Source organism: Cicer arietinum, chromosome 5 (genome assembly GCF_000331145.2).
Source record: "Cicer arietinum cultivar CDC Frontier isolate Library 1 chromosome 5, Cicar.CDCFrontier_v2.0, whole genome shotgun sequence".
NCBI classification, from domain to species: Eukaryota; Viridiplantae; Streptophyta; class Magnoliopsida; order Fabales; family Fabaceae; genus Cicer; species Cicer arietinum.
In genome coordinates, this window is record NC_021164.2 from 44,816,126 (window position 1) to 44,837,919 (window position 21,794).

The 21,794-nt window shown below is 34.2% G+C and overlaps 1 protein-coding gene across 1 annotated transcript; it reads left to right on the forward strand.

Annotated features, from left to right (window-relative positions):
* The first annotated feature begins 353 nt into the window (after positions 1-353).
* Positions 354-10,323, forward strand: LOC101500085 (uncharacterized). Its single transcript, XM_073368478.1, has 6 exons — positions 354-806; positions 3,753-4,105; positions 4,198-4,692; positions 7,818-8,303; positions 8,397-8,888; positions 9,371-10,323. Exons 2-6 carry the CDS (start codon positions 3,755-3,757, stop codon positions 9,989-9,991), a joined length of 2,445 nt encoding a protein of 814 aa, XP_073224579.1. The 5' UTR covers positions 354-806; positions 3,753-3,754; the 3' UTR covers positions 9,992-10,323.
* The last annotated feature ends 11,471 nt before the right edge of the window (positions 10,324-21,794 follow it).

Sequence of the window (21,794 nt, forward strand, 5' to 3'; positions counted from 1 at the left end):
TAATTTCTTAAATATAGTTACAAAAGATAATTCAAAAATGCAAATGAGTAAACTTATAAATAGCGACTAAAAATAAAATTAAAGAACTTTCATAATAGATCTGTCGAAGAATTATTTTAAAAAGACTAAAAAAAATAAAATCTTAAAATTTTATAGAAATTTAAAATATATTCAACTTATTTTTTATTATTAAATTTTAAATATTTAAAAATTGATTTGAATTAAATCACTTGAAATTGAATTATATTATGTTTGATTTTTTTTTGGTAAATTGAATAATTCTATTTGTAATTTTTATTTCAATACTGAATCAAAGTGCACCGTTTCCGAGATTATAGGAGAACTTTTATGTTTTGATTTTGAAGGGACGCTTTGATTTCTAATTTCTTTGGCACATGGATGCATCTTTTTAATTTAGGAAGATCTCAGCCCTCAATTTGGGGAAAACCCTAATCCCTTGCCTTGTGTCTGCGCTGTCCACACTCATTTCAATTTTAATTAATTCCTGACGAGCCGCCACATCCTCATTCTCAGTCTCTGTCGTCTCTCCTCTATCTCCGCCGCCGGAATCCTGTTTCCAGCCACTGTATGGCCGTGAAGGAAGTCAAGGTAATAGTTTTTGAGACTTCACTCGCCATCCTCTTTCTTCAGCTTTGAGTAAAATCTCCATTGCTCATCGTAGCCGTTCATTTTCTGACCACCGTCGTGCTCCCTTGTGCACGTATGTCCGCCGGGTTTTGGACGGACTCCGCCGTGTCTGCATATTTCCGATTGTCTCCGCCACCTCTCTTCTTTCCCCTTCTTTGGTGAGTTATACTTCCTCTCTTCTTTTTCAATTTTACTAAACCCCCAAATTTATTTCAATTCAAACCTAACCCTTATTTGACCTCCCAAATTAATTTTAATTATAATTTTATTGAGCTTAAAGTTATTGGAGGAGTGTCTTCAACATTAAAAATAAAGAAAATATAAATTGGGATACTTGTCGGGAATTATCCACGTAGAATCGTTGTCGATACGGTTATGACATGGATATTGTCCATTTCTGGAGTATTCGGGTTTCATTGGTTGTGATTTGATCTTGTATGCTTTGGGAGGAACAAGGTTTTGCAGGAAAATACATATCATTTATTTATTTTAAAAATATACATTATTTAATATGTTTTTCTACGTTTTTTTAAGTGTGTTCCTAAATAGTGTGCCCAAATGGTTGTGACCATCCAAGACTTCCTCGGTTTTACATTACCGTGTTGTCCCTGTGTGTAAATTGTTTGTAGTACTAGTTTCTAGAGGATTCCACCTTGATGAAGCACGAGAATCTTGGTGGGGACTGATGAACCACTAAATGGTATTAATGGGGACTGGGTATTTAATGCATTTGGGTAGAATTGCTTGCAATACTTGTATTAATTAACTGATAGGGTAGTTAGGATTTATTTAATATATGATACGTGTTATTTTAATCTAAGGATTTTATTGTTTTTAAATATCTATCTGATCGCGATGTTATGTTGACTATGTACATGTAAATTGGCACTATTGATTTGTAATATTATATGAATGATTTATTATTATGAATGTGTAGATTATTTGATCTGATTTGAGTACTAGCTCATTTACAGACCCAAGCTATATTTTGGGTAAGATTTGATCACAAGAACCTCCTTACCTATGACATTATCCACGATCTTTGGATGTTAGTCATCCTTGTGTTTTTTTTATTTTTATTTTTTTTATGTAGTTAGACTCAAAATATAGCCCAATGGGTATGTTTTACTTTACTTGCAGTCCATTGCAAGACCAATGGGTATATTTTACTTGTTTTTGTATTGTGAAATGACAATTGCTATTAGGTATAATCTTCTGGGACATTCAAAAGTAGAGTTTTCAAAGAGGACATTTAAAAAAAAATGTGGAAATTAATTTATTTAATTTGTTTTCTATGTAGTCAACCGTGGCCGTTGCAGCTGCAATCGCGGCTGTTGCAGCTGCAGTAGCGGCCTTACGTTGCAATGCAGCGGCCATGCGCTATGCAATAAGGCGTCACGTTGCATTTTAGTGTTGCAGCCGTAGTGCTTCGCGGCTGCGCAATCGCAGATCTCAAAAACCAGAAACGCAAGAAGAAAGAAAGATTGCTATCGTAATTTAATTGCAAAATGTCCAAAATGTCCTCGTTTTTTAACCATTTAGGGTTTTTTCAACCGTTGCTTTTTTTAATTTTACTACTGGTAATATTTGAAGTATCATAATCGTGACCTTTCTTCTTATATGAATGAAAATATGAACGCCCTTTTTGTTCTTTGAAAAGGGGGGATTCTTCACGACAGCCTTCCCCTCTTCTCTGCGCCAACCTTCCCCTCTTATCTGCAACTATTCTTCTCTGGACCAACCTGTTCTCTCCTGTGCGCTGTTTTACTGCTTTACTGTTTCTGCACCAACAGTCTCTTTTATTTTGACCTCGGAGGAAATTTGTTATTTTGCTTTATATATTATATATTTGAATATTAAATGTGTTATTTTGAGGCTTGGAGGCAATAACTTATTTTCTATTTGGCTTTATATTATGTTTGAATATTAGTAGTAGCAATGAACTTTGATGATTAGTTCTGAACATGTGTTTAATTTTGTGCATCATTCTATATTTAGCAGTTATATGTTTATGGTAAAAAAAACTTCCACCCTCCCCAATTTTTCTTGTAAAAAAAAAAGTGTATGGTATAAAGTGCTTCTATGGTTTCCTTAGATTTCGACGTAGCGGCCATGCCGCTACCCGCTATAGCGTTCTGAGGGTCGGCCGCTACGCTACGCTATCTGCTATTGACTACATAGTTTGTTTTATTAAAATGAGGTGTTTTAAGCACTATGTCAAAGAGGACAGGAGGGTTTAAAACTGGGTAGAACAAAACACTGGGAGGCAGACACAAAGCTGGATTGAGGAAAAAACACATCTAACGGTGAGAGTTGAGAGTGCTGAGGGAAGCACTTAGGCAGTTTCCCTCGCATTTAAAAATACAAAAATAGAACCCAAAAGATCCAATTGCAGGAACGGATTGTGCAACCTAACCAAATTGTTCTCAAGTACAATTCACACAATTCTGAGTCGAAACTGATTCTTAGTCCAATTTGTAGCAACATCTCTTTATTTGGCATGAATTGTGATTCAAATTGTACATTCATGCAATGTGATTCTAATTATGGTTGTGTATTGTGCTATTGTAACTAATGCAGTAGCCTCAACTTTCGTCCCAGATGCTCTAACTTTAGCTTTCTTTCTTGATGCACTGTCTTTGTCACAGAAGCAGTTCTCAGACTTATGTCGAAGTTAAATTTTTTGGGTTTCTAGTATTATTGGTTTGAAGCTTCCAAATGCGGTTTTTAGGATGAATCATTCCAGCTATCTTTATAGCAATTCTCTCTGACTACACCATCATCCCTAAGTTGCCTTTCCATCCTTTATTTTTTTATTTTTTTATTTGCGGAGCAATTCATTGTCTTCTTGTACAAGCTAAAGCTTAGTCATGCTTTAGCTTGAGGGGTAGTGTTAGAATATAAACTAATATCTTGGTTTATCTTTTAGGATTAGTTTCAATCTTATCATATTGTATCTTATAAGATAGAATATTGTTAATTATCTTATTGCTTTAAAGCCTATATAAAAGATCTCCGTTGTGTAGTTTAAACACGGTTTCACCACATTCCTTTCTATTTTCCTCTCATTCAACGGTATCATTGTGTATTATGTGGATTTTCAGGGATGCATCCAAAAATATACAACACTCGTAGCTCTAATGCTATAGACCGAGGGAAATACATAATATGGACAGCTGAAATGGACAATTGCCTCACCGACGTGCTTGTGGAGCAGGTGGAAAAGGGGAATAAGGTGGATAACATCTTGAAGCCTGCAGTATTTGCAGCTGCACTGAAAGCATTGAATGAAAAGTTTGGTATGCATTTGACAAAAGGACACATAAAAAATCGGCTGAAGACTTGGAGGAAGCAGTTTGCGGTTCTGAAGGAACTCCTTGCCCATAGGGGATTTGTTTGGAATAAGACACAAAAGATGGTTGTTGCTAATGATTCAGTTTGGAATGACTACATCAGGGTAATATTGTTGCCAGAGATACACAATGCACCCTGTCAATTTACAGTTTTGGGTTGGTTGTCTGATAAGTGATATTCTTATGTTACCTGCAGGAGCATCCAGATGCCAAGATTTTCCGAGCAAAGTCCATTGAAAACTATGATAAATTATGTTTTGTTCTTGGAAATGATCAATCAATTGCAAGACTTTCTGACAATGTTACAGAAATTGATGTAAACTTCACAGTTGATAATGGGGATCCAGATCTTGTCATTTTGTCTGAAACACAAACTGATGGAAATCTGACTAAGAACCTCAGGTGGACCGAGGAAATGGATCACTGGCTTGGAAAGATTCTCGTAGATCAAGTGAGGAAAGGGCTTAAAATTGATAATGTTTTTCAGACAGAAGCATATGACAAAGCTGTTTCAGCCATGAATGCAAAATTTGGGCTTCATCTAACAAAATTTAACATTAAAAATCGTCTTAAAACATGGAAGAAACAATATGAAATAGCAAAGGAAATTCTGTGTCATGCTGGATTTAGATGGGATGAAACAAAGAAAATGATCATTGCTAATGATTCTACATGGATTGAGTACATCCGGGTACGTTTTCACCTATCGGACCTTTAGAACTGTTAGAGAGCAAAGGTTTACAAAGTATATTGCTCCTGACCAAACAAAGACTATATTGTATGCTTTATTCCTTTCTCTTTTGTTTTGGTAGTGAGAGAAACTGTTATGCAGTAGCAAAAGCTGAAATTTTCTTTTTATTCTTTTCAAAAGTCGTCATCCATTGTTCTTGTGAATGAAATTAATTTGGATTGCTAAGAAGGTGTTTTACAGCATCACATATTTGCACCATCATTTGAAACTTTCTTATTTTTAAGGCTTTACTGCAATTGAGTTATGAGATTTTCAAAATGGATACGGTTATGTTCTACACCATTTTTTGGTACATTCTGTTGTGTTTTCTCTGACTACACGTTCCAAAACATGCTACTTTTTTTTATTGGATAATTTATTTGCGGGGGAAAATAATTAGATAGCTGGTTGATTGCATATTGCTTCAATTTTGTAATTAGCATCCCACCTTTTATTAAACATCCCCCTTCTGCACCAGATTATTGTTTATTACAACCTTTTTTTCGTGCCTGAAGAAAATGATATGTAGCAAATAGTCCAAATGAACTATAGTAGCATATATCAATACTTTACAGCAATCTAGCTCTTTTTTTGAGTTTAAATAATGAGGTCTTTTAAGTTCAAAATCAATGTATGCTGGCAAGTGGCCATCATGTCAGTAAACGGTATGTAAAAGCATTTAAATTAAATTAGAAAGTTTTTTATTAGATAATTAAGTCATGAATGGAAAAAAAGTACAAGAACAATTGTTAAGGTATCACAACAAATAACTTATTTTTGTCACACATTTAACTTCTGTCATAGTAATTAATAATGTTTATCTACATAGACCTTTTTCAGAGGTGATTTCTTTCCTAGAGGAGACATTTGGTGAGACTTTGGTATGTCATAAAGTACTGATGAAACTCATACGGCAGAAAATAGGAAACATAATAATGACTTTGAAATTCAAATATTTTAGGTATATGTAGACTTTTTCAGCTTTTGAAAGTTAAATATGCACTGGTAGTTAATTTATCAGGCTATTTTGTCAGAGCTACATAATAGATTAGTAGCGTAGCAGTGGTAATCATCTTCTGAGTAAGTCAAACACATATTCTTCCTTGGAATTCCACTTGAATACCAGCTTTACAATTTTGCCATAGTCCTTAGTGAGTTTTCAGTAATATCTGGTTAGACCCAAAAAACCTCGCATGCCTTTTACATTTTTGGCACTGGCTATTGCAGCACCCTACTAATTTTGTTGGGATTCATTGCCACACCTTCTTTAGAGATGTTGTGCCTCAAATACTCCACAGTTTTGCTAGACACAACTGCTTCCCCTATTTTACTAAAACTCTTGATTCCACTGCTTGATTTAAATTCAGTAGGATTGACCAAGGCAGTGGTCCCACAGTTGGCATATGCAACCTTCCTCCCATTCTCTGCTTCAAACCATAGACAAAATACCCAAAATATTGATCATCTGATAATTGCTTACCTGAGCCCTCAGTTGTTTGAATTCCAGAATGTACTCCTCTGCACTACCCTCCACGTGTTTATCTTCTCCAGATTTGATTCTTTTCATCAACCAATGGATCTGAATCCTTCAATTCCAGGGACGAAATTGAGCCAACATTAGTTCAACACTTGCCTCTCCCCTCAGCCCTTTCAAAAGAAGGTATTGATGAGATGATCTTGCTCTCTAATGTTCAATGGTTTCAAACTGCTTTCTGTATTGTCACACACTTCCTCTCTCAGCCAAAGGAGCACTTGCACGGGTTCTGCATTAGGATGATTTGAAAATGCCCGACCGCATTTTTGGGACATAAGTCTCCCACCATCAATACCAATAAAGTTTCACCTACTAGTGCCACTATGACCACTGTAATATGTTCTGGTTCTGGTACACCTCTAAGGAAGAAACAAGCTATTCAGCCCCCTATGTGTTTTTTTCCCGAAAAGACCTATTTTGGGTTTTCTCTAATGTTATTCTTTTGTGTAGCCTCAGTTTTTATTGTTTGTAAAGACCAGAAATGCTCTTTCACTGCTTTCATGGTGGGCAGTCTCCCCCACCAATTTCATCTTGTGTTAGTGCTGGAATCCCACCTCTTGTTGCTGTATCTCTGCTAAGACACTGCTTTAGTGTCAACCATGGTGGGCAGTCTCCCCCACCAATTTCATCTTGTGTGAGTGATGGAATCCAACCTCTTGTTGCTGTATCTCTGCTAAGTAACCCAAAATTTTCCTGCACGGGTCTTCGGTGTTGTGTACTTGGGCATCAACTATCACCTTCTGTTGGTCGGTTTCAACTTTTGCTCATTTGAAATCTCTTAGTGCCTAGTTCCAACTCCTAAATTTGACTCAATCTTTCTCTTCACCATGTATCTTGTTCTCCCACTTTCAAAAATCATATCAGGTAACAGTTGATTATCAACTGCTACCCGATATTTACTACAAGTACTATCCTGTTTTCATTACTTCTAACATCCTCATTTCAGTCAACTGTGTTAGCTGACAGTTTTATTTTTGATTTATTTAGACACATTTAAACAAGTTATATTACAACAATCCAGAATAATTTATCTTAATTCTACTGTGCTGTGCCTGTCCCAATAGTTCTGACTTCTAATTCATATAAGAATCTATTAGATTTAAATGGTATCTCATTTTGGAGCTTTATGGTGTCTCAATAATGTAATTTATGCCATTCACAACATGTAGAATTCATTTTGTGTGTTGAAGTATCGTATTTGACCTCCATAATTTTTGTTCATTTTTTATTCAGAGAAGTCAAATTATTAATTCTTTTATTCTAGAAGACCATTAATTATGCAAAGCGGTTGGATCACAATATTTGACACTTCAAATTTGGTTGTAGATTTTGCATATTAAACACTTACGTTAGATCACATTTGAGAAATAAGGGAAAGGGAAAATGTATAATTGTTTGGAGAAGTCTGTTAGGAATAAAAGTGTGTAGTAGATCACATTTCAGCATTTTTCATTTGTACACTTTTTTTATTTCCGCATTTTTCATTTGTACATTTTTCATATCAGTTCCTAACATCATAAACTCTTGTTCCTCATTTTTTCTATCACGTCAGACTCATCCAGATGCAAGGACTTACCGTGCTAGGGTCCTAGAGAACTATGAGCAGTTCTGCTCTATCTTTGGCCATTATAATGAGCCGTTGCATCCTAGTGACTCCATTCCTTGTGATGAGCCTTCAGAGTTTGAAAGTATCTGCCCAGTTAACTATGATAGCAATCTTAAAGATGTAGTGAAGCAAATGAGGTGGACAAGTGATATGGACAGCTGTCTAAGTGAAATTCTAGTGCAGCAAATTAAACTTGGTAACAGAAGCAAATTTGACCACAAACTGAAACCTGCTGCATTGGAAGCTGCTGTGCTGGCCATTAACGATAAGTTTAAGCTTTATATGTTGAAAGATCATATTAAAAATCGTCTTAAAACATGGAAGAAACAATATGATACTCTGAAAGAACTTCTGCGACAGAGCGGCTTTGAATGGGATGAGAACCGAAAAATGGTCATTGCAGATGACTCTGTATGGAATGAATATATTAAGGTGCATATTATAGACTTTAAATTTCTATCTGGCATTTGTTGTAGCATAACAATTTTACTGTCCAGCTTATATAAATACGTGTTTCTGGAGCAGATAAATCCTGATGCTCGAATTCTTAAAGGACGAGTTATCAGAAACTATGAGGAACTGTGCATAATCATTGGACACCTTGATCCACCAGGTATGAACACTTCTCGTGCTAACAGGGGTATGACTACAGATGATAATGTTATGGAAGTTCAAGAGACAAATTATCATGGAACTGATAATACAACAGAAAAAGTAAAGAGTGTGACATGGACAGATGAGATGGATCATTGTTTGACAGAGCTGCTAGTAAAACAAGTGATGTTGGGAAACAAGCTTGAGAAAAATTTCAAGACGTCAGCTTACATAGCTACTCTAGCTGTTCTAAATGAGAGGTTTGACTTGAACTTAACAATAGAAAACATTAAAAGCCGGTTGAGAACATGGAAAAAACAGTATGGCCTTTTGAAGGAAATGCTTTCACGTGGGGGATTTCAATGGGATGAAGGACGTAAGGTAGTTGTTGCAACTGACTCCACATGGAATGAATACATTAAGGTATAGTTATTGAATCTTCCTTCAAGTTCATTTTAGTTTCAGAAGTAATTTATCATTTATTTGCTATTGTAGTACTTTAGCTAGCGCCCGATGGATGTCATGATAAGGCCACATTAATCCTGGTTATCTGGTCATTATTTTTTAACCATTTGTTATCTTCTCTTTGTACTGTTTAAAATTTAATCAAAGACCCATTGCTATAATAACTACCGAAATGCACCATTGTCCTTGAAGGTGTCATGCTTCTCTTCTATTTTGTTTGTTTGCATTTTGGTTGGTTCAGTTGTTTCCAGCTGCAGTCACAACTACATATTGTGAACCTTTATCCGAGTCAGTGTTCAACAGACTCTCACACACACCTGTGCGGTGCACCATATGTTATTCTGTGTTCCTACGTATTCCTGACTAATCATTTGCAAGTATATATGTATGTTTTGTGTTCCTATATATTCCTGATTAATCATTGGCTTGTGTATATTCAGAAACATCGAGATGCTAGGCATCTGCGAGACAAACAAATAGAGAATTACAATGAATTAGGTTTGATTGTTGGCAATGACGAAGCTAGTGGAAATTGGTCTGACGACACTGAGATGTTTGATGTAAACCTTACTCCTCAGTTTGTGGAGAATAGTAATGTAAATCTTACTCCTAACTTTGAAGGGCATGCTGATGTAAATCTCACTCCTCACTTTGAAGAGAATGCTGAAACTCCAACACTGATGTTAGGCTACGAAGAGGAGACGAGCCATGATAATGCAAGTGACGAAGTGCAGGGTTCATCTGAGCAAACAGGGGCAAGGCCTTCATCATCACATTCAAAGCAGCCATCAAAACGTAGACGCACCGACGATGTCATGCTACAAATGATGAGTGTTATGGCTTCAGATATTGGTCGAATAGCCGATGCATTGACTGAAAATAACAAAACAATGTGCTTGGAGGAAGTGGTTGAAAAGGTGCAAAATATTCCTGGCTTTGATGATGATCTAATCATTGAAGCTTGTGAATATTTATGTTTTGATGAGAAGAGGGGAATGATGTTTTTGAAATTAGACGAGAGATTGAGAAAAAAGTGGTTGTTGAAACGTTTGCGAGGTTAATGTATCCCCAGTTAAACAGATCATTGTATTCATTCATCTTGGCATTTGTAGTATCCCCAGTTTATGTTATTTAGTTCTGTAAACTGCATGGAAAGGGGAAAAAGGTGTGGAAAGACAAGCTGTTTCAGCACCCAACTCCTTGTATCTTGCAGGTAAATGTGTATATGTAGCAGCTTTTAAATTAGTCTGAAAGCATGTTTTGCACTAGTTTAACTCGAACAAAACACTAGGCGTGCATTTGTTTTGCCTAAATTTTGTACAAAAGTTGTTGTTACTTTTTTTAAACACAAGAAAGTTATGTTAATAAATGGTACATTTTAATTGCAAAAGAATATGTATAAGTAGCAGACATTAAAGTGTCCTCTACAGTGTTCGCCTGTTCAGTGGGTAATAGCTGAGACAAAAAAAAAGAAAACTATATTTAATATAACACTCTTATATTTAAATATGTGTTGATGTATAAAATGATTTAATATAATAAATATTGGAATGTAACTGTTATGTCTAATGGAAATATGACTGTTACCTGTAAGTTTTGTGCCCAAAAGGACTCATTGCATATACAGCTCTCGTTATTCTTTATCTTGCTCTTTTAGTTAGCACATTATCGCCACGAGACTTTATTAAGTGATGCCCAAATAAGGGTGGATATGATATTGCTAAAATTCTTCTTTTCACGACATTTGAACTAATCTAATTGATATGGCAATGGGGTAGGTTGAGTTTTGTCTCTCACCCTGCTCCTAACACCTTTTTATTTATTATTATTATTTTTTATAGAAACTACAAATGAAATTTACATATTTATAAGAATAAAAAAACTTATTATAATCATAAAATAATGAATTATAGACATGGCGACACAACTCAAATCTATCTCAACTTTGACTAAGAAAATCAAATTTAGTTGAATACATATATTTTTTTTTTTCAAATTCAAATTTGAGGAAAGGGCGAAAGTGTTTATATTTGCCCCACACCCACATTGATAATAAAATTAATACTATTTTAAAATTTATGTATTTGCTTATTTATATTTTTAATATTTTTTTTTTTATAAATTATAGATTTTCATCTACCCTATAGAAAATATATAAATTTAATACAATTTTATTTTTCTTATAACTATTAATTTATTATATTAGTTATATGGACGGGTGGAATCAAAGTGAGAAGATCCGAATCATATCGGGGGTGAAAATGGCACTCAGGTCCTTTTGATGTGCAAGATAGAAGGAGACAATATATTATATAAAACTGGATAAGAATAAGATAATATAGTGACAAAAACATGTGTTTGATACATACATGAAAACTAACTTGACAACATTTTATTTTGTGATGTATGTGATACATATTTCATTATGATATGATATACTATATATTCTATTTAAATAACAAAATTACCATTGATAACAATAACATATTAGTTTTTTTTTTTATTTAAAAATTAACTTATTATATTTTATATTAAAAATATTCATTGACACTACTAAATAAACAATTTAAATTTTAAAAACAAAATTATGAGTAACCAAATAATTATATTTTATTTGTTAGAATGTAACTAAAGATATGATATATATTATATAAATGACAATAATACCTAATAATCAAATTATATTTATTTTAAAATTTCAAGTAACTTTCATATTTTTATAATTGTCAATACTAATTTATTAAATTATATAAAAAGGTAAAACTACCTTTGTGTAAAATCATAAATATTTTTTAAATTAATTATTAATGTTTCAATTTTAAGTTTAATATCAAATTCTATCAGATTTTAGTTTATTTTGCAAAATCCATTTACAACCTAATAGTTTGCAACCAGAAGGCAAGTTTACTAAATGTTAGGTCTTCTTAGACTATAAAGAATCCATCTCATGGTTTATGGTTTCTTGCCAAAAATCTACACCTAAAGACAAAAAAATCTTCTAATGTCTATACCGTATAATCGAGACCATAATCTTTAGAACCTCTTGCTCTCTTACTTCTTCAAGGTTTTGTTTCACCTTCTTTGTTGCTTTCAATATTTTCTTGAAAGTCAACTCATTTGACTATATGATCACTTTAGCGTTTAGGTCACAAAACTTATACGTTTTGTTGTTTATTGTATATCTGATGAATACACATTGATAGGTTTTATTAACGAGTTTAACTCTCTTGGGACAGAGATCTTAATATAGGCCAAACAACCCCAAGTTTGAAGATAAGACAAGTTATATTGTCTTTTCTTCAAAATCTCATAAGGAGGTGATTTGCTTTTAGATTTAGGAACTTTATTCAAAACTTAACAAACAACCAATAAAAGTTTCCCCATCAATGAGATGCAACACAATAATTAAGCATAATAGCAACAATCAATTTAGTAAAAGTTATATTCTTTTTTTAGTATTACCATTCATTTCAGAAGAACATGGTGCAATTGTTTCATGTTTAATTCCATGTAGTTTATAAAAATCATTAAACATGTGAGAATTATGCTATGCTCCTCTATCACCATGAAACCTCTTGATCTTTATATTGAATTGATTTTCAATTTTTATTACAAAAATTCTAAACATATCGAGCGCTTCACTATTATTTTTCATAATATATACAAAAGTATAGTCAGAATAATTGTCAATAAAAGTGATAAAGTATCATTTTCCTTTTCTGGTTAAGGTTCCATCAAGTTCACACATATTATAATGTATTAGATCTATAGGCTCAGATTCTTAAATAGCTGATTTATGTGAGCTCTTTGGTTATTTTAGCTCGACTATAAAAATCACATTTTTCTAAATACTTTAAAGACAACTTTGAAATTAAACCTAAGCTACTTAAGTTTGAGATTACTCATTTGTTCACATGACAAAGTCTATCATGCCAAATATTAAAATCACACAACAAGTAAACAAAATGAGATATTTTATTAATTTTAATATTCAGCTTAAACATGTAATCAATGACATACCATTTTCTAACAAAATTGTTTTTTAGAAATGGTGTACAATTTTGCTCCTATATACTGAGTAAAGTTTTTCTTATGTAGGAGAAAACCATAAACCATATGCTCTCTCCTCTCTAGAGTGTGAATCTCGTCTTTCAAGATCAATGTTTTTCCAGAGGTGACTGCAACTCTATATCTCCAATACTAGCAACATCAATAGTGTGAGTATCTCCCATCAACATTTTCTTATCTTTAGTAGTTGTGTATGTTTTGAACATATCAAGATCATAGCAAACATGGTGATAGGCGTTAGTGTCAATCCACCATCCATATGATCCACCAACAATATTGATTTCATAGATCGTAGCAATTAATTGCTATTCCTTAAGGTTAGCTTGCATAGCAGACCTTGACTCATTCATACACTTGTGTGCCATATGATATAGTTTTCCACAATTGTAGCAAATGAATTGTGAGCCATATTCATTTCTAGGAGGTGGTTGTTGCTTCATAATTGGGGCAATTTTAGGGTTCCTATTCTTGTTGCGGTTCTTTAATATTGCAATTCTTATTCTTGAGAGGTTTTTCGATTGGCTTCAAAACTACACGGACGAATTCTTCTTATTGTTTGAAACGACTAACACTTCATCTTTCTGGTCTTGACTGCGGGATTCTTTCTCAACTCAAAGGAAAATTATTAGACTTTCTAGTGAAAATTATTTTTATTTATGCTTGAGAGGGTTTTTGAAATCCTTCCAAGCAAAAGGTAGTTTTTCTATTATAAAAGCTACTTGAAATTGCTCATCTAAAGTCATACCTTCAATGATGATTTCGTGAGCTATCTGTTGAATTTTATGGGGTTGTGACTCAATGTATTTGTCATAAGTCATTTGAAATTTGAGATAGCAGCTCATAACATACTTTTTTGCATCAGTTTCCTCGATATTGTATTTTTTTATAGCATTCCAAACTTCTCTTGCAGACTTACAAGCATTGTAATAATCATATAGATAATCAAAACATCCATTAAGAATATAGTTCTAGCATAGATAATTGTTTTCTTTCCACTAAGTTAATTATGCAGCTTTATTATTATTTTCTCTTTGTTCAATTGTGTCTGATACTATTGGAATGACATCTTTCAGAATGCCGACAACGTTTTTCGTAGTTAAAAAAAATCTTTTGTTGCAATCCCATAAAAAAACGTAGAAAATGCATTAAAAAAAATTATTTTTTGGAATTCTAAAAAATAAGACACCAGTCAGCTCAAGTTAAACCGCCCAACGATGCGCGCATGTAGTAGTCAATTGGACTGTATTCTCTTCCGTTCACAAAATTGGATATCATTTGAAGTACACCTCAAAGTTTCTATTTTCACCTTATAAACACTAACATTGTATAACACCTCTCATATGTGAGACTTCAATTATTTTCTCAATTCGCGGAACACTGACTCTAAATGTCTAATTAGTGTCAAGTTCCAACAGATAGATAGACATGAGTGTGGCATGAGCCAAAGATGAGTGATACACTCTCACGTTATATCTACATCATTTTTCTTCCAAGCAAATTTATCAAATGTTTTGTCCTTTCACGTTTATGGAGTTTGACCATTAGATTTATTAAATCTCGTGATTGTCTTTAAGTCTTTACACTAAAACTAGTACTAAGTTTTTGAACTTCACTTTTTTCTTTTTATATTTGACCTTTGAAATGGAAAGGTGGGTATAGAGGATCTAGTTGTCAACCAAACCAACCAAAAGTATTAATTTCAACACAAAGAGGCCGAAACAAGCCTTATTCAGCTCGTCAAAATTTCAGCGACCAAAAATTTTGAACTCAAAAAGCTTAAAAAAAAACTGTTCTTATAAATGTGCGTGTTTGACTCTTTAAAAAAATGTATCATATAATAGTCGTAGGAAAGTTGGATTTTGTACCTTTTAATTGGATTTATATCCCTAAAATGTTAAAAATTTAAATTTGCTCTTTTAGTTTTTATTAAATTAATAGTAAAAAGAAATTACTTCAAAATCTCATTCATTACCAAAATTTTCGATAAGTAATATTTTTCTTCAAATATCTAATCCAGACTTTATAACTATCGAAAAATACTTTATAACTTTTGAAAAAGACTTTATAGCTACCTGGAATTTCAAGAAACAATTTTCAATAGTAAAAATAATATACCGAAAATTTTGTTAAATTTTCAGTACATCATTTATAATACCGAAAATTTTGTAGCTTCAAATTTTTGATAGTTAATTTAATTTACTGGAAATTTGTGCCTTGAGATTTTCGGCCGTTAATTTTTCTCTACCGAAAATTTTAAAATTTGAAATTTCCAATACGTATTTTTATTATTATTATTATTATTATTATTATTATTTAGATTCTTTTAACTTTTCTTGGATTTTTTAAAATTTTTTTTTGGTTTTTTATTTATTTATTTTTTGTAGTAGGGATGAAAAGAACACAATTTTTTTTTTGATTTTTTTTTTATATTTATTTCATATTCAAATTATTTTATGTGAGGACCAGATGAACGAAAAACACCGTTGAACATTCTCGAATTTGACATCCTACACAATCAAATAGGAGAGCTGTCGTCGATTTAAATTTACACGGATAACCACACATTTTAGTTGAAGTTCCTGATTTACTTTTATTTGACTTATATTTTTCACCTCTATCACAACCAAAAATTAATTTTGACTTCCTTCCTCTCTTTCCGGTCTCTATGTCAAAGCGAATAATGATAACAACTACTCGATTTTGTCGGCCAACCTCTTTTGCCCATGATATGACAGTTTCTCGCGACTCAAAAATTTGATCATTGTGAATGTTTCAGTCAAATCTATACACAATGATGTTTTTTTTATCCTTAATTCAAAAAAAAAAAATTAAAAAAATTCAAAATAATAATAATAATAATACGTACCAGAAATTTCAAAATGGTAGAGTAAAATTAACTACCAGAATTCTGAAGGCACAAATTTCCAGTAGAGTAAAATTAACTACCGAAAATTTCAAGTCACATAATTTTCGTTAGTATAAATAATGTGTTAATAATCCATGTCAATTACATGATGAATGACCAAAGGCGGAAGCGTACCTGTGAGAATTGCCATTGATGAAATCCTAGGATGATGATGATAGAGCCAATGGGTTGGGTGATCTTCCTCAGCAAAACACCCTGAAGACCTTGCTCTCTTGATGAGGATAGAGAGAACCAGAGAGTTTTCTCCTTTAGGGTTTTGAAAGTGAATAATCTTAGGTGATCTTCCTCAGCAAAACACCCTGAAGACCTTGCTCTCTTGATGGGGATAGAGAGAACCAGAGAGTTTTCTCCTTTAGGGTTTTGAAACTGAATAGTCTTGTTGTGTTTGCCTTGGGGACCATTACCCCTATATATAACTATTATTAGTTATATCCCAAATTGCAGTATTTCCAATTCAGCCCCTCATTAAATTAGAAACTGCCTGGTATCTACACTATTAATTTTCATAACTATTATGCTCTTTAGCCATAAACTATTATATATTATTTGACCCCTAGTTTATTGGCTAATTATATAATGACCCTAACACACTTTATTAATTAATTACATATGTGACCCATAAATCTTACAATCTCCCACTGGTCACACATGTATCCTTAGGAGTGTGTTAGACTTTATGACGTCAAAAATGTCATTATAATTACCTTGAGTATAATCCAAATTGTCCCGTCCATTAATCATATCAGCACATGGAACCAAAGAGGCTTTCGTCATAATAAGCATAACTAAACCCATCAATGATCACCCGTACTGACACAACTAAATGACATAGACCCATTATGAAAAGTGTAGCATGAAAATTACATGAAGTTGGTCAATGCATGTCAATTTTCAACTGGTCCTACTTTATCGAATGAGATCATACCATAACTTAAATGTACAAAGTAACCAAAAACTGAATACTTTAAACTTTATTTCTGATCAGAAAGTCCAAATACAATGTATTTGTACTTTACAATTAAACATAGAACATGAATTACATAATGGACGAAACTCCCACTAAAATCAAGATTCCTCAAACTGTAGCACACCCATGTGAGCAGTATGCTCATGAAAGACCTTGGGTGGTAGACCTTTAGTGAGTGGATCCGCAATCATGGAGTTTGTCCTTAAGTGTTCTATGGATATCTGTCCACTTTGTACCTTCTCTTTAACAACTAGGAACTTAATGTCAATGTGCTTTGACTTGGTTGAGCTCCTATTATTGTTAGAATACAGGACTGCTGATCTATTGTCACAATACAACTTGAGTGGTCTTTCAATCCCTTCAACTATTTGCAGCCCTGTGACAAAATTTCTCAGCCAAATGCCCTGGTCAGATGCCTCATGAATTGCTACGAATTCTGCTGCCATGGTTGATGAGGCAGTAAGACCTTGCTTGGCACTACGCCAAGAAACTGCTCCACCAGCTAACAGAAAGACATAGCCTGAAGTTGATCTTAAGCTGTCTTGGCATCCCGCAAAATCCGAGTCAGAGTACCCAGTGATCTCTAACTGGTCTGACCTCCTATATGTGAGCATGTAGTTTCTTGTTCTCTTCAAATATCTCATGACCCTCTTGGCTGCTTTCCAATGGTCAAGACCTGGATTGCTTAAATATCTGCCTAAAATCCCTACTATGAACGCTATGTCTGGACGCGTACATACTTGGGCATACATAAGACTCCCTACAGCTGAAGCATAAGGGATCTTTTGCATTTCTTGAATTTCCAAACTTCCCTTAGGGCACTGTTTGAGACTAAACTTGTCTCCCTTAGCAACTGGGGTGTCCCCTGGTTTGCAATCCTGTAACCCAAACCTTTTGAGAACCTTATCGATATAGCTCTTTTGTGACAATCCAAGAATACCTCGAGATCTGTCTCGGTGTATCTGAATTCCTAATACAAAAGAGGCGTCACCAAGATCTTTCATCTCAAAATGCTTTGATAGAAATTTCTTAGTTTCGTGCAACATGCCTATATCGTTAGTGGCAAGCAGTATGTCATCAACATACAAGACCAGGAAAATATGTCTGCTCCCACTGAACTTATGATACACACAATCATCAACTGTATTCATCTCAAAACCAAATGAGAGAATTACTTGATGAAATTTATGGTACCATTGACGAGAAGCTTGTTTTAGCCCATAAATGGATTTTCTTAGTTTGCACACCATATTCTTTGGGTCTCCCAACACAAAGTTTTCTGGCTGCACCATATAGATCGTCTCATCAATGTCGCCATTGAGAAAAGCTGTTTTTACATCCATTTGATGAAGCTCCAAATTAAAGTGAGCAACAAGAGCCATGATTATTCTTAAAGAGTCCTTCGATGAAACCGGAGAGAAAGTCTCTTTATAATCAATCCCTTCCTTTTGAGTATAACCCTTAGCTACAAGACGTGCCTTATATCTCTCCACATTACCATTGGAATCCCGCTTGGTTTTAAAAATCCATTTGCAACCAATGGGTTTCTTTCCTTCAGGTAATGGGATAAGTTCCCAAACTGAATTGTCTTGCATAGACTTGTACTCCTCATTCATTGCTTCGATCCACTTATCTGAACGAGAATCTTGCATGGCTTGATGAAAGTTGATTGGGTCGTCTTCCGTCATGCCAACATTTTCCTCTACCTCATTGATAAATACTACATAATCATCCGAAATAGCATTTTTCCTTTCTCTAGTGGATCTCCGCAATGGAGCTGGCTCTTGAGGCACTTGTTCTTGAGGATCTTGAATTTGATCTGGATTTTGTTCTTCCTGAACAACCAGATCATCTTGAGTTTGTTCAATAATGGGAAAGTCAATTGGTGGAAGAATCAGTTCTGGAATTGTTACCGATTCTTCCTCAAAGACAAAATCTTTAACCTTAATCTTCCCCCCAAACTCAATATCCTCAAAGAACGTTGCCGTTCCCGTCTCAAAAATTGTTCTCAAATTAGGATCATAAAATTTATAGCCCCTTGATTTTTCTGAGTACCCTATAAAATAGCTGCTAATTGTTCGGGGTTCAAATTTCTTTTCATTCGGCCTATAAGGCCTTGCCTCAGCTGGACATCCCCAAACATGGAGGTGCTTCAGACTAGGCTTACGCCCAATCCAAAGCTCATAAGGTGTTTTAGCTGTTGCCTTAGTTGGTACTTTATTAAGAATGTATGTTGCTGTTTTTAATGCCTTTCCCCAGAGTGACTCTGGCAAGGTGTAATGACAAATCATACTCCTTACCATATCCTTAAGAGTCCTGTTTCGTCTTTCAGCTACACCATTCATGCTGGGTGACCCCGGCATAGTGTATTGTGGGACGATTCCACATTCCTCTAGGTATTTGGCAAATGGTCCCGGACGTTGTTCACCTGAACCGTCATATCTGCCGTAGTATTCACCACCACGATCAGATTTGACCTTTTTAATTCTTTTATTAAGTTGATTCTCAACTTCTGCCTTAAAGGATTTGAACACGTCTATTGATTGGGACTTTTCGTGAATTAGGTAAAGGTAGGCATATCTAGAATAATCGTCTATGAATGATATAAAATATTGTTGACCATTCCAAGAAGGAGTTGGAAATGGCCCACAGATGTCCGTATGTATCAATTCTAAGACGTCTGTAGCTCTATATGCGCCTAATTTCTTATCTTTAGTCTGTTTTCCTTTAATGCATGCTACACAAACGTTAAAGTCTGTGAAGTCAATGGAATCTAAAATTCCATCTGACACAAGTCGTTCAACTCTATTTTTAGAGATGTGACCTAGACGCTTGTGCCAAAGCACTCCTGAATTGAAATTGTCAATTTTCCGCTTAGTACCACGTGATTCCACATTCAAGGTTTCATTATAGTTAGCCACAGTTTCCAACAAATAAAGATTATCATAACCAGAAAGTAAACCGGTTCCAACAACATTCGAATTTAAAGACAAAGTAAATTCTTTATTCCCGAATGAACAATAATATCCTGATTTGTCCAAATAAGAAATAGAGATCAAATTCCGTCTAAATGACGGTACAACAAAAGTGTCTTTTAAATCCAAATAATGACCGGAACTTAATAATAATCTAAATTTTCCTATGGCTTCAACTTCTACCTTCTTCCCATCTCCTACATAGATCCATCTTTCAGTATCACTAGGCTTTCGGAAGTTCAGGCAACCCTGCATTGAAACACTGATGTTAGTAGTTGCACCAGAGTCTAACCACCAAGTGTTTCTAGGTACTGAAGCTAAATTAACCTCAGAACAGACCAAAGACAGAATCATACCTTTCTTAACACGCCAAGCGTGATATTTGGCACAATCCTTCTTCACGTGTCCAGAACTCCTGCAGAAGAAGCAATTGTTATCCTTAGTCTGCTTCTTTTGTTTTGGACCCTTAGCAGCAGCTTTGTTCTTGGGCTCCTCAATTCTTTTCCTTTTGCCCTTGTCTTTAGAGATGCTAGTAAAGTGAGCACTTTCAGTCCTATCTTGCTTCAGCCTGTCCTCTTCTTGCACACATAATGAAATGAGCTCATTAAGAGTCCATTTCTCCTTTTGACAATTATAAGTCACCTTAAACTGACTGAATTGCGAAGGAAGAGACAGCAATACTAAATGAATGAGTAAGTCATCTGACAACTCAAGCTTTAGACCTTTAAGCTTAGAAGCAATGTTGGACATCATCATAATGTGCTCTCTTATATTTCCCTTGCCTTGATACTTCATGGAAATTAAATTCTGAAGCAAAGAACTTGTTTCAGCCTTATCACTTTTTACAAAGCGTTTTTCCATCTCAGCAAGGAATTTTTTAGTTGTATCTATTTCATCCGAGACAGCACCTCTAAAGACCTCGGGAATGCCACGCTTTATGATCATAAGACTTATGCGATTTGAGCGATCCCATTTCTCATACTCTAATTTTTCTTCAGAAGAACTAGAGTCCTTAGGAATAGGGGGTCGTTCAATTTTTAATGCAAGGTCTAGATCCATGCAGCCAAGAACAATCAGAATGTTCTCTTTCCATTCCTTAAAATTTGTCCCATCAAGGACAAAAATAGAACTCAAATTTGGAGATATGGAAGCAATGGATGCTATGAATCAAATAAAGAACGAAACTTAGAAACTCACATTATAGGAAAATAAATCAGTAAATAAATAAATACATATGTTCACATCATGGAATTTAACCCATCTCAAGATACCCAGTGCACCATTGATGTCAAGTCTTTGGACAGTAACACCAACTGCTAGTGGTACTCTTGTTGCAACGATCAAATATTGACAATAAGACATGTCAAACAATAAACCTTCCTTTGGGCCGATTTACTGCTCACATGTATACCAAATAATTGTCACACATTTATCATCGCAGGTGTACCATGTAATTCTGCCAAATATTAACCTTCCTTTGGGCCGGTCAATACCCGCATGAATAAACATATACACAGCCATTTGACACTCTTCACGAGCAATTTAGACAAGAGAGGTCACTTTGGCGACGTCAAGTTTCAATTAACTCATTCAACAGTGTCAAAACTTGACTTGAACATATATTTATTATATCCAAATAAAAAAATATTAGAAATAAAAAAAAATATTTATATCCAAATAAAACAATATTAAAAAAAAATTATTTTTCACTAATATAAACTTTATTTCATTAGCATTTGATAATTATCAAATTTTTTTTTTCTAAAAGAACACAGAAGAAAAAAAGGTTTCAATTGTGAATACCAAGCTTCGTGGAGTGGCATGCAAAAACAAGCAAAATAAGTAAGGTAAAGGACACACGTAATTTTGCAATCATAGTTAACCACGGAAAAATTCAAGTTATTTAATACATGCTCATATATATGTAT

Coding starts and splice junctions, on each gene's coding strand:
- LOC101500085 (XM_073368478.1), top strand. CDS start 3,755: ATGCATCCAAAAATATACAACACTCGTAGCTCTAATGCTATAGACCGA. Junction 4,693..7,817: donor CATGGATTGAGTACATCCGG/GTACGTTTTCAC, acceptor CTATCACGTCAG/ACTCATCCAGATGCAAGGAC. Junction 8,304..8,396: donor TATGGAATGAATATATTAAG/GTGCATATTATA, acceptor TTTCTGGAGCAG/ATAAATCCTGATGCTCGAAT.